The sequence below is a fragment of the Limulus polyphemus genome, unplaced genomic scaffold, assembly GCF_000517525.1.
Source record: "Limulus polyphemus unplaced genomic scaffold, Limulus_polyphemus-2.1.2 Scaffold275, whole genome shotgun sequence".
Classification (NCBI taxonomy): Eukaryota; Metazoa; Arthropoda; class Merostomata; order Xiphosura; family Limulidae; genus Limulus; species Limulus polyphemus.
The window spans coordinates 316768-330860 of NW_013665885.1; the positions used below are offsets into that span (position 1 = coordinate 316768).

General features: G+C 37.6%; 1 protein-coding gene across 1 annotated transcript in view; it reads left to right on the plus strand.

The window, feature by feature from the left end:
• Positions 1-14093, plus strand: part of LOC106456962 (activating signal cointegrator 1 complex subunit 3-like) — a 266949-nt gene that overhangs the window by 37872 nt on the left and 214984 nt on the right. Inside the window, exons 5-6 of the mRNA XM_022382757.1 lie at positions 5259-5426; positions 11511-11635. Coding sequence (XP_022238465.1) covers positions 5259-5426; positions 11511-11635 — 293 coding nt within the window. The remainder of the gene's footprint in view (positions 1-5258; positions 5427-11510; positions 11636-14093) is intronic.

The window sequence follows — 14093 nt, forward strand, 5'->3', positions numbered from 1 at the left end:
AAAGTCTAATGAAATATTTTATTGATCATATGAGAATAATTGTTTAATATCTATTATATCAAATGTTGGTAAATATAATCAAAAGCCAGCAGGCTTTTCAGTGAATATTTGGATTTTTTTGTGGAAAATGAACTAAAAGTAAAAATAGTTTTGGTTTCCCAAAGTGGTTTGAAAACATTTCAGTTTTTACAATATTTTCTGTCTATTAAACAGATATCTAAAAGAAGTAATGTAATTATGTTTTGGTATTGATTTAAACAAATTATGGATATTTTAATATATTTAACTAAACTGTGTTTATTAATTGTTTGGAATTTGTGACTAAATTGCCTCATTTTGCATTCACGGAAACATCTTATGACTACATTGATGATGTTGCAATATGTTCAAAACTGGACACAATCTTAACATAACATACAACATAATATTTAGGGACAACAAGGGACCTATTGATCCATCTTGGCTGTCCCATCCTTTAAAACAAAACAAAACTATTTTAAAAAAACCTTAAATCCAGCCCTTATCATTATCATCTGATGGAGGTGGTCTATAACAAATTCACACTAAAAGTGTTTTCCCATTTTATCCACTAATAGAAACCCAAATGGATTAAATTTTCTTGCTATTATTGTTGATATCCTCACTTATTTTTTTGTTATCATCAATATAACTGGTTGGATCAATGCCTTGAAAAAAATATAAACCCATCATATGTTGCAGATTTGTAGATATTTTTAAATGGAAAGTACATGTTCTGTTTTTTATAGTCAGCAGTAAAGTATTACGTTCAAATAAAATAGTGAAAAGGTTCTTTTTGCCTTTTTGATTTAGTATTGAAGAACATATATCTGCTTTTTTCATTTCTTTTTCACAAGGACATTTAGTTGCTTAAACCTTAATGATAGTAGTTTTTCACTTTTTTGTTTAATAAGAAACTTTTAGTGTCTTAGTAAACTAGACTCAGTGACTTCCATTGAGTTATTGATTTCGTAAAGCAGTTGAAGAATGTTTTACTAAGAAAGGGTTTTCCGATTTTAACTTTCAAGGACTACATACAGATTTTACACTTCTCCAGGTCACAGTTTGATGTGCTTAAACTATTGTGTTTCTTACTTTGCCACTGTTTACAATGATTCATAACTCTAGTTGCAAAAAAGAAATTAAATTTTACAGTATGCATTTCCACATGTGCCATTTAAATTTTTGACGAAGCTTAAGTTTCATTTGAACAGGATTTTTTTTGTTAAAGATACTATTCTTGCACTTCAGTGTGTTCTCATGCTGTTTATTATTTTATTAGTCTTTGCTCTTTATAAAGTTATGTAGGATTGACAGTCTGGAACATGTATAAAATAACATCTCAAGCTAGTGTAGCGAATTTACTTGAAATAATGTAACAGTGTACCTATAATTTTTCATTGCTATGTTCTGATATGATATCTTATCTCCACTCATAGAATAGCTGTTTCTGACTTGTACTGCCCTCTATATGTACAAATTTTCACTCGCCACTAGCCTTGATACTTCCATCTACCTGCAGTGTTTCATGTGAGGCAGCTTTGCATACCACATCTTCCCTTCACACTGCTTCTTCCTAAAAGGGGCTGCACGGGTAGGTAGGCTGGTCAAGGTGAAGTTCTTTCTCTCCCCAAATCAACACCTCATTCATCCCCGGGTACCTTTCAATTCCCATCTCAGCCAGGCCCACCCTTCTCCCCTTTGCCTGCAATCTAGGGAACTTCTTGTTTGGACCATTTCCTCCTCTCATTTTCCAATTGCATGAGAGGTTCTATCTGTTTTGGGGATGTGGGCATCTTTGGAGGCTCTAATTCATCTTGGTCGAGCCTACGTGCAATCTCTTCAGTGGGCTTTCCAAAGCTAGTAAAATTCCATTTGGGATCCCTTGGACACCCATGTCCATCTTCATCCTTCCCTTCATGTGGACTTTGTCTGGTGGATGAACAAAGACAACACTACAATGGGTGTTCCTCTTACTCCTCCTCATCTGTAGGTGCACCTCTTCACGGATGTTTCTAATTTGGGTTGGGGTGTGTATCTGGATGTGCAGGAGATTCCAGGCTGTTGGTTTATTGCCGAGTCATTTTTGCATAGCAATTTTTTGGAACTGCTCACTGCTCATCTCTCCCGAACCAGTTGGTGTGATCCATTCCGACAACTCAACAGTTGTCGGATACATCACTCAGTTGAAGTCTCTTTGTTTAGATACTTTGGACCTTCTGTTTTGGACCTATAGTCATCACATTTGATTGTTGGCATGTCATATATTGGGTGCTGTGAATCTGGCCGTGTGTCATTTATTGGGCTCTGACAAAATTCTCTTCATGAAGTGATACCTGGACTAATGTGTATGGCTGTGTTTCCAGTGGAGTACTGCAGGTGCATTTGCCACCCATCTGAATTTCAAGCTTCCCAGATTTTGGTTCCCAATTGTACATCCTTTGGTTGTAGCTGTGGATGTCAAAAACTCATCTATCTTCCTCTTGGTAGCACCACTTCGGCCAGTGCAGTCTGCTCCTACTGACACCTCCTCTTCATCTACCCTTCTTACCCACTGTCCTCAGACAACCTCAGTTAGGCACACTACATCTTTCCCTTCCAATGCTCCATCTTCATGCATGGCTTTTGTCTGGTACCTTGCCAGATGGGCCAGACTTTCCCCACAGGTTGTTTCCCTGATTTCCCATTCCATTTGCTTTTCCTCAATGTCAGTTTACCAACATAAGTAGTATGTCTAACACCATTGGTCTTCTAGTCATGGTTTTTTCCATCCTTTCTTACTCTCATGCACCTGATTTCCTTCCTTACCTGGCTTTTTGACAAGGGGTTTTTGGTATCCGCCAGTGCTGATTATCATGCAGCCTTGTTAACAACTTTCCATTTCACAAGATTTTGCCATGTCTTCACTCTTCCAGTTCTCACCCTTTTGTTTCGTTCCTGTGCCCTACTGCCCTCCTTGATAGGAACCTCAATATTATTCTTCCATGCCCTCACACTTCCTCCCTTAGAGCTCAGGTCATTCTGTTCCTTATATCATCTCTCCTGAAAGACCCTTTTTTTTTCTTCTATTGACATATGCACATTGATGTTTGTATTTGTTCACTCTCGATGTCTGTCACACATTATATCCCAGTACCTATGTCATCCTTTATTCGTATCAGTTTTTCCTGCCCGATACATCAGCCAGTGTTGCCTGACCAGGTATACTTATTCTTAAACCCACATTGTAACACCATTCAGGCCAATAACGCCCACTGTTGAGATGGAGTGTTCCACAAGACCACTTGCACAGTTTTTCTCCCTGTGTTTTGCACCATAAAGATGTTTGCTCTGGACTGTACATTCACGAACTAACATGAGTAAAGCACAAAGGGATTTCTGTCCATCCCTGATGCTCCTTTGTTTGGCTGTATCTGGAATGGTCTGCTTCTAAAAGTAAGGTTTCACAGTCCCCCTCTTCCAGTGCTGTATTTCTCCAGATTCTACAACACATTTACCTACTTTATTCCAATGGAGTATGGAAGTCCTTACCACTCACTAGCTTCTAGCTGTGGGGGTGGTAGACTGTGGAGGCTTCTTCCAGGGTGTACTCAATTCCATTCAGTTGAGAGCAGGGCAGTAGTGATCTGCCAGTGTAGATGGTGTACACAATGTACTATTCCAGGTATGGACTGGATGTTTTCCCCCACAGTGCAGTTCAACTCTCGAAATGGGCACACTCTTTTCTACCACCACCTAGATGTCAGTTTCTGGGGGGGGGGGTACTGTTGTTGGTTGGAGTTGGACCAGCCATGTAAGTCTTCACATATGAGTGGCTCAAGTACCTCCTTTTACTGTCAACTGGACAATTAATTCTCAGTTCTGGCTGGTTCTGAACTAGAGTTGAACTGCTAAATTGCTGTCCACCTTCCTACTGCCAGTTCCTGGGGAGGGGGTACTGGTGTTGGACATGCATTTGTGACGATATGTGTCCTTGGAACACAAAATCTTCTTCCATTCCAGTTCCTGTGTCATAGGTGAATGGTAGAGGACTCTCTTCCTACCATGGGCTGGGTAATTCCTATCATGGTTTTGTTGGTGTTGGTTGAACTTCCCTTTATGGTCCACCGTGCTCTAGCCACTGTACACCAGGGGTTCCTTCATTTAATTTATGGAGCCCCTTGTATGTGTCCTTCTTTATTTTGGTGCATCATTTTTATGGGTGAAGAGTATACCTGGCTTAGAAATGATGTGGTCTCCTATGTATCTGTCTTACATACTCTCTATTCACACACCCATGGGCTTCCTTTGGGCACTTTCTGAAGGGGGCTCATTTAGGTAATGTTACATCGGTCCCTTCACCAGATCCGAGTGAAATTCTATCTATTCTGTAAGAGGAGAATAGAGTTGTGAGAGGAGATAACATATCATATTGGAGTTAAAATTTTCCTACACTGAAAATGTATTTCCAATAGATTATTACTTCTTTCACTCTTCCCACATTTCTTCCACAATTCTGGTGTCTTTTCCTCTTCTGTTGCTCAATCTTGAAGTGATATTGGGCTAAATGCTGCATAGAGGGAGTCAGTTGTGCTGAGAGTTGTGTCAGACTCGTATTGGTAGAGGGTTGTCACATGCTCATTTTAATGCTATTATGCAGCTGCCTCATATAAAAGTATCTGAGAGGAGGTGTGAATATCAAGGCTAGTGATGAGCAAAACTTTGTACATTTAGAGGACAGTACAGCTCGGGCAAAGCTATTCTTTGAGAGGAGGAAAGAATTTATCGGAACTACATTTCAGTGTAGGAAAATGTTAACTTTAGGATTCAGGTCAAACAAACTAAAGAAACTGCTTATTCAGTTAAAGAAACAAACAAATTTGAATTTTAACCAATCAGCTTTGTAACTTTGTTTCAGTAATCTAAATAATATTCTTAAATTGAAGTGAGAAAAGTATATAATTTTTTAAACTTTGGTGATATGAAGTGAATAATTTCTTTATTAATGCTGCCTTAGAAAAAAACAATTTATATATATATACAAGCAAATATGCCTGTAAAATTTAGTTATAGACAACATTAAATTTATGATACAAAATTGAATTTTCTTTAAGACCTGTTTTTATTTTTTAAAGCATAGAAACAATATAAAAATTCTGATTCACTCTTTTCTGTATAAATTTTAGAGGTTATTGTTCATTTATGAAATTTGCTTTTCAAAAAAAAATGCTGTTGCTTATGAAAGTTGTGTATTATTTAAGCTGTTTGAGCTTTTGGGAGTTGAAAGACTTAGCCTGATACAGCCTCTACTAGAGCACAGGAAAGAGATTGTTACAACAAGATCATCTGGTCCTGTCGATGTTTCTTTAGCTGGAGTGATGTCAAATACTAAACAGAGATCTGCTTATGGCTGCCAAGTTACAATTCAGGTGCTATATTTTGTTAATATTTCATTAAACATACAAAAAAATTACTAAATGTATGGTATGAACTTTGAACCTTTTTTTTTGATAGCTGAGTTGCATCTGAAAGCTTAATTATGACCAAGAACCCAGTATATAGGCTGTTTTGTATTCACAAAATCTTTATGACAGGTTTTACTAGTCAACTTTTAGTATGTTTATATTTATTACATTAATGGTTTAAAATGTCGTATAGTTTTGATGACATGAAGCAAAATTGAACAAAATTTTTATACTCTCCAATAGATCTGGGTAACATAATCAATTACCTATGAGCATATATATTAATGTTCCAAAAAATAATTCATCAATTGATAAATCATACTAATTGATTAATGAGTATATTGATTAGAAAATACTGCTAATCACCCAGGTCTGCTCTGCAACTTGTGTAATTACTGTGCACTTACTTTCCAAAACATACATACCTCCACTGACACTTATAGCTATTTCTCGATCTTCATCTTTGCCATCTAAACATTGTGTTCACTTGCTCCAGTCTTTATACCCCAATTGACTGCCTTCACCAATATTTAATTTGCAAAACTTTACACCAGTCCTCACATGCCCTCTATGCAGGTACTGTATATAAGCACTACATGTCGATAATATAATCACTTTTTCTCGAAAAGCACTATTGCTAGGAATTATGTTTTGTGGTTAACATTCTTTTTGAAGAGTTTTGACAGTAGTCTGTTTGTTTTTTTTATTTGTTGCTGATATTTTGTTGATTTTCTTTTGCGGTTCAAGTACAAAACAATGCAGTGTCAATTCTTGTGTAATGGTTTCTAGCACAGGGGTTAACCAGACCTCGTCCATTCCTCCTTTGTTGTCTGGTGGTAGTTTGGGGGGGGGGGAGCACTCTCGGTGGAGGATGTCCATGATCTGCTTTGAGATGAGTTGGAGTCCTTCATGCAGCTTGGGGGGTTCAGAATTGGCTTTTCATCATGAACCTGAATATACTGGGGAGAATTTAGACACTGTTGTCTGCTCCTTCTTCCAATAAAACTGCCTCTGCTGCGAGCTCATCTGATCAGCCACCTTCTGCCTCTTTTCTGCAGTTAGTTACATGAGCTTGTGAAGCTATGGAGATTCACATTTTTCTTTTGAGTCTACCCTGCCTTGTTGTCAGAAGGATCTCAGGGGGATTACTTAGTTCTTCCTCCTTTCCCTGATATTGCCGTGTATGCTAGGATGTTTGCAATGCAATTATGAGAGAGTATTGCTATGCCTTGGTCCCCTCGTTTATCAGAATAACATGCCCTGGCTTATCATCGTGTGGCTGTAGTATATTTGGACATTGAACAGTTGGATTTGTTGTTGGATCTATGGGGTTTCAGGTTAGAATCTGTTATCTCTCTTACCAGATCTCCATTTTTGTGGATTCACTCTAACTACTGTATTGTGATACTCCACTTCGTGATTTCTGGGAGTCGCCCCTTTTTCGGCCTCACTAGTTTGTTGGAGTTCCTGAAACTTTCAAAGCCCAATTTTATATGTCACATTTGCAGTTTTCTTTATTGTCATTGGCTGCTCACCTGTCTTCTACTCCAACGTGTAATTCTGGAGGATCGATCATTCGCATCTCGTGGCCCCCACCTTCAACATCTCGTCCTATTGGTTTATAGAATCGGTTCTGTCCGTATTCTCAGGAATCTTTGGAAGTTTGGGATGGTGCCAGTAGCATCGGTGTCGACCCATTCAGAAGGTTGATCCCATTCATCCAGGATAATATTCTCGTCTTTTTTTGGTGACCAAGAACATTAGAGATTGGCTTCTTATCCCTAATCTGTTTTGACTCAATCTCTTCCTTCAGTCTCCTCATTTCACCATGGAATCTTTTCTTCAACTTTAATAGCACTTCACACATGATCTTTGGATGACCAAGTTTGATGTTACAGACACCTCCCTTCACATCCTCATAGCAGTCTTTTTGTTGATTTCTACAATTTTTACACAAAGACCATATGTTGCAGTTCCAAGTTTTCTGCTTCGTAGTATATGCCTTTGAGCAGCATCTTCATTTTCTGGATTTGTGCACACATAACTATTTGGAATATTGACTTCTTTTGGCACCAACATGTCAAGTTGCCACACTACATCCACATATTCTGACAGCAGAAGGGTGAACATTATATCAGGTTGGAAAAATCCATTCTCTCACCAACTCCATACATGGTCCATCTTGGGGTGTTTTTCAGTGCACTTTGAGTCGAGGTCAACCTTCTCCCCTCAGACTTCATTCTAGGGAAGGATTTGTCAGACATTTGCTTATGTCACTTTCTCCCACTGCATTGATGTTTCTTTCTGTTTTGGGGATTTGGGCTTCCCTATAATCCCTCATACCATTGGATCAGGCCCATATGAGATCCCTTCATTAGTCATTTCATAGCCAGTGGCTCATGGATACTGATCCTTTGGATCACACAGTCTCTTTGCTCGAACAATTTGCAGATCTCAACTGGTGGCTGGACAGGAACAACATGAATATCAGGGTCTGAATACCACCTCCTCATGTGGAAATCCAACTTTTCATGGATGAGGTGCCTTTTTTCTAGGGTAGGCATTCGAGGGTATTTGGACCGACTGTGAATTTACCCTGCATATCAATGTTCTTGAACTTCTTGCAGTACATTTAGTGATGATTCCAGGTATTCCTCTCTTGCATGACAAAATGGTTGTGATTCATCCTGACTACTCCACAGTGGTTTCATATCTTTCTCATCAGAGAAGTTCTCATCCTTAAGGTTTTGGTTTTCGGGCTTTGGATCTTCTTTTTATGCTCATTCCAATCACATCCATTTTTTTGGCCTGTCATGTGCCAGAGTTTATGATTTTGATAGCAGATCATCTTTCTCAACCCCATCAAATTCTTCCACCAGCATTGATGTTCCATCAGGTGGTCTTTCAATGGACTTGTTCTCAGTTCAGCTCTCCAATGTTCAACACATTTTCAACCCATAGGAATGCTAGCTTACAGTTCTGGTCTCCTATTCTACATCCACAAGCTCTGGTGATAGATGCTTTCAGTCAACACCCGACACGATTCCCTTTTTATGCCTTTCCTCCTATTCATCTCTTGTCTATGATTCATTTCACCCCATGTTGGGTTCTCATGTTAGTACCTTTTTGGCCTGGTCAGACATGGTTTCCTCTTCATTTGCTCCAGGAATGTTTACTGCTACCTCTTCATTCATCCTTGTTAAGACAGCCTTAGTCCAACATTCAAAACTTGGATGTTTAACGACTTCAGCTTCATGCTTGGAAGTTATGCAGTCCTTTGCCCAACCATAGGGGTTTAAATTCTACAGTTTCCACTTATTTGACTATATCCTCCATCAACCTACTATGGCAATCTAGTGATGGAAACAGACTACATATTATCATGGGTGTCTTCGGTGAGCCTTCAGCCCACTTCATCCAACAGTCTCCATAGTTTCAAGTTTTTTGAAAGGTTTGGCTTTTACCTTGCATCATATACAACATTCTTCACTGCTACCTTTTGCTCTTCTATGTATACGAAGATTATTGATTCCTGTGCTATCTCATTTTGTGATCCTTTCATATTGTTCATCCCAAACAACCATTTCATTTGCCTAATTGGGACTTTAGAGTTGGTTTTTCATTCATTATCACTTTATCCCTTCAAACCTATGGCCCTTTGTATCACCTTTCCCTCGAAGTATATTTCTATTTTTATCAGCTTCCGGATGCAGCCGCTCTGATTTATTTGCCATCCCTGTTCACCAGACTGTCTATCCTTCCACCTATTTTTTGCTCTATCCAGACAGATCCTTCCTGTTGAACACTCACTGCCAGAGAAGGGAATAAATTATTTCTTCCTATTCTTTTTCCAGGCATTTCTCATCTTTATAATCTGTCATACCGAGATATTTTGTGTTTAGATGTAGATTTAGATGTTCTCTGGCTTGTACAGAACTGTTCAGGGGTCCTATGCACCCATTTTTTATTTAATGGATCCTGCAGTGTCCCTGGATTTATAACCCATTACTTTAACCATGGGACTTCAGGAATTGATTCCTATAGCCTATTCGGGGATATCTGTTGTAGATTGGAATATATTCCACATCACTTCTCACCAGATTTGGCATCTGCCAATGATGAGGTGTTTCATAAGACCATCTAGACACAATTCTGGATGGTAGTATTATCTCACAATACAAATCCAATGGACCGCTACTCATGGACTATCATGAGTAAAGGGGATTTTGCCAGTCCCTGCTGATCTTAGTGCTGAATCAGTCGAGATCGGTTTGCTTTTGAAATTTAGGTTACGTGGTTCACTTGTTACATTGTCTCTGGAGACCTGTTCCTCAGGACTCCCCACTGCATAAATGTCCCCTTACTGCTTTTAGTGGAGCCAGGGAGTCCGTACCACACCCTGTTCTCAGTCGCTTGGGTGGTGGACAGAGGATTTTCCTTTGGAGTGTTCAGTTTTCTCCACTCTCGGATAAGTGGGCAAAGTTGTGGACCCTCCTACCTGGATCCCTGGAAGTTTTCCCAGATGTTGGTAGGAGCAGGACCAACCTATGTGGGAGCCTACTTGTAAAACCTGTCCAGATTTGGCACTTAGCTATCCTGTGGGGGTGTGCTTGGACCCTCTTATGAGCACTGTCAGTTGTTGGGTTATTCATGCAAGGGGTTCACTATCTCCTTGTAAATCTGAATGCAACGCGGTCCCATCCTAGGTCCTTAGTGGAACAGTGTTCTATTTCCTCTCAATAATTCCATGGGTAAGTGGAATTCTCCTTGCTTACTTGGTTGTGGAGTAAAAATGACTGATTGTAAATCCAGACCTGATGAGTTTTGGACCTTGGCTGGAGTATGGCATAGATGATCCTGTCAATCCAAGCCTGGGATGTTACCTTTTGGACTTCTTCAGGTTGATCAGAAGGATTGTCTATTTTGGTGTTGCTTTCTTTCTTTCATAAATCCAGTTGTTCAAAATGCATCATTTTGTAGCTGCCATGACCCCTTAAATCCAGCCCCAAGTTGTGGAACTTTGGCTGCGTGGTTGGGGTGGCTCATTATACTTACTTGTGTAATATTCCACCCTTTTCACTTTTCTGTAGTTCTGAGTGTAGAGCATACCTGTTCTGGATGCATTGCAGTTTTCCCTGCTTGGGTACCACCTCTCATGGTACACCTTTGTTCTATGCAAACACTTTCTGTATGAACTTTGCCCTCACCGGCCCATCCGCTTTCTCAATGTGGGATTCTAGCTATAAGTGTCAGTGGAAGTATGTATGTTTTGGAAGTTATCATTTTCCTAATCTGAAAATGTATATCCAAACATACTTACCTCCAGTGACAACTCACCCTCCGTTCCTTCCCACTAAGAGCCGGTGTTAGTGACTGGGATGGGGTAAGTCTAACAAAAGTGATTATATTGTCGACATACAGTGTTTATATACAGTACCAGCATAGAGGGCATGTGAGGGCCCGTGTAAAGTTTTGCAAGTTAGATATTGCTGAGGGCAGTCAAGTGGGGTATAAAGACTGGAGCAAGTGAACACAATGTTTAGATGGCAAAGATTAAGATCGAGAAATGCCTATAAGTGTCAGTGGAGGTAATTATGTTTGGAAATACATTTTCAGATTAGGAAAATGATAACTTTTGCTAAATATTCTTGGGTAAGATTGTGTTTTTTATGCACAAAAATAAATGTAATCGTTTGCCAAACCCAAAAATTTTGGTTTCACACATGTAAATATTGTTGAACCATATTTTTCAGAATTAATCAACTTTTGAATGTTTTATTTCATTTGAGAAAACCATATTTTAAGATACCAATAGGTGTAACGTTAAGCATTGAGCTCAATCAGTTTATTTAATTAGCATTATGGTGCCATTGCAGACAGGTAGAAAAGTCAGCTTGCTAAAAATTACATAATTAAGAATGTAAAGAATAACTCATTTATTTGTAGATATTGTGGTTGGAAAGCATACAATCACAAAATTTCCATAGTGATAAATTTCATTGAACCAAAACTCAACTTGTAATGCATGATCACTTTATTTTGTTAAAGTCTGAAAAAGAACGACAGTTGAAGAAACAGTTCAAGAAAGAAGATAGACGCATCCAGCGAGACCAAGCACGGAATCTTGATGATAATACATTTATATTTGATCCTCAGTATCTTAGAGATCAAAGGTACGAGTATTTTCCCATGTTATCTCTTAGTTTTTATGTATTTTCAATATAGTTTAGGAGGTATTCCATGCCAAATCTTCACACTCATCCACCATGATTGGCATCAGTTTCTTAGAATTTTGGCTGGTTAGTGTTTTTCATGATATACACTTGAAATTAAAATATCAAGTCGTTAGTTTATATAGTTTATGAAATAAGGAATATCAAATGTGCTCTGATTTTGTCAACTGACAGTATTCTTGTGGCCATATTTTCTGTTCTGTTGCATTTAGGAAGATGATTCTTCTGCCATTTGAAGATAATTTAAAGGCCACATTTTTCGGAATATAAGATGCACCGTTATTTTGAAGACACAGTTTTGGGGAAAAAAAAGCTACAGTCGTATTTGAAAGATTTTTATTCAATAAAAATTCAATTTGATACTTTAAAAATTAGTATATATTGTTCTAAACACAAAAGAGCTCAAAACATCAAAATAAAAAAATACTGTAAATCAAAAAAAAGTTTACTGTTATTTAGTTTGGTTCGTAACCTACAAAATCTTCATTGCTTTCACTGTCGCTTGGAAAGGAATCATTGGATCCAATATTATGGTCAAAGAGAATTTCATTATCAGTCCCATCCATTGTGTTACTGATACCACATTTCTTAAATGACTTAATCACTATATCACTTCTTACTTTTTCCCATGAATTCTTCAGCCACATGCAGACCTAGGCATTTGCATTTCATGAACCGATAACACCACGATATATGATCAGTAAAGTCTTCTAAATTATTATCACATGCAATCCTCTTTGCTTTAAAAATTATCATATTTGTAGAAATGGATAGTCCTTGCCTTCTCTGATCCACAACCCATTTGTACAGTTTATTTTCGAGATCTTGCCATTTAGTTTTTTTTCCTTGGAAATTGCTTTTATCACTTTTAATCATTTTCAATTCTTCTTCTTGTTCGCACCAGCAACGAATAATTTTTTCTGTTGGTGGACGACCAAAATATCTTTTGGCAGCTCTGTTTCCATGTTCTTTTGCATAATTAATCACACTTAATTTAAATTTAGCTGTGTATGACAGTCCCTTTTCTTTAGGCATCGTAAGGGGTGAAAAAAATAGAACGAATAATGAAGAAACAACTATTTTGCTCCCGAGGCCTAAGATACGGTACTTCGGCTTTCGGTGACGCATCCAACTTGACAGTAAGCATGTGGCAGACTGCCGAGTATTAAATGAAAATTGAAATACCAATTAGGCAATTACCGACGCTAATTGCATTAAGTGTTCTGATTGGTCAAGTGCATTGCACATTTGAATCCAAGGCAAGCACTCAAAAACGATTTTTATTTATTAAAGTTAGGCCTGAAACAGCCTTATTCAGCTCCAGATTAAACAGGGATCTTCGTGTATTTACAAGCATTTTCACTCTCATCCATTACTATAATTTATTCTTTTATTATTTAGGGAGCATTATAAATAGTTATGTTTTTAAAAGAAAAAAAACTACTATTATTAATAACACATTCAATTGAACTAAACTATGTATGCCTATTTAAATATATTTGCACATGGCTTGTGTATATCGTATATATACATATATATTATTCATACCTTCATATACAGTTTGTATGAATTAGGAACTCAAACTACTGATATTGACAAGCTAGAATATAAAATAAGAACATCTTATCTTTGTTATTTCCCAAGAAATCACTCCTGTACTGAATCAAACACAGTGGCCTCTCTGCTTACGTCTTTCCATTTTTGGAAACAGTCTCTAATATACACTTCTGTATCTAACATGAATAATCAGTCAAAAGCTCGTGATGTTCCCCTAGTGGTTTTCTCAGCCATATTGACGTGTTATTGTGCTCATTTCATTCTTTTCACGCAAGATCTCAAACGATGAGGTAAGTCTTTAGTGAGCCCAAAATTTCATATTATTTTAGAACCAAATACAGCTTAGTTGCTATGCTTGATAAATTATAGTAGAATTCTGTGGTATCGATATAGTAATTTATGATTTTTTTGTTAATTAAAATGTATATATAATACCTAAAAAAAATTTCTTTTTACATCCTCCACGTAGGAAATTTCATAAGGCTTAGCAACCTATGACATTCGGCAGATGAGTACAAAGGTCGTAACTAGAAGAGATAATTGTTTGCTTTACTTTATTTACTGTTTGGTGTTGTTTTAAGAAAAACAAGTTTGAAAGCATATTTCTAAATAGAAATAATGTATATACATATATAATATATAATAGTTGAAATGTGACTGTATTTTACAAAGTACTAGCCCACTAAAACACAGCTGAGACAGGTCATTTTGTAAAGACTAAAGCTTAGTTATATATTATTGGATATGGTAACACGAGTGCATGTGCACTGCGTCATTGTAACAGTTAGAAGATCAATACAATAATAATAAATACTAGACCACCGTGACCCGTTGGGTCAAC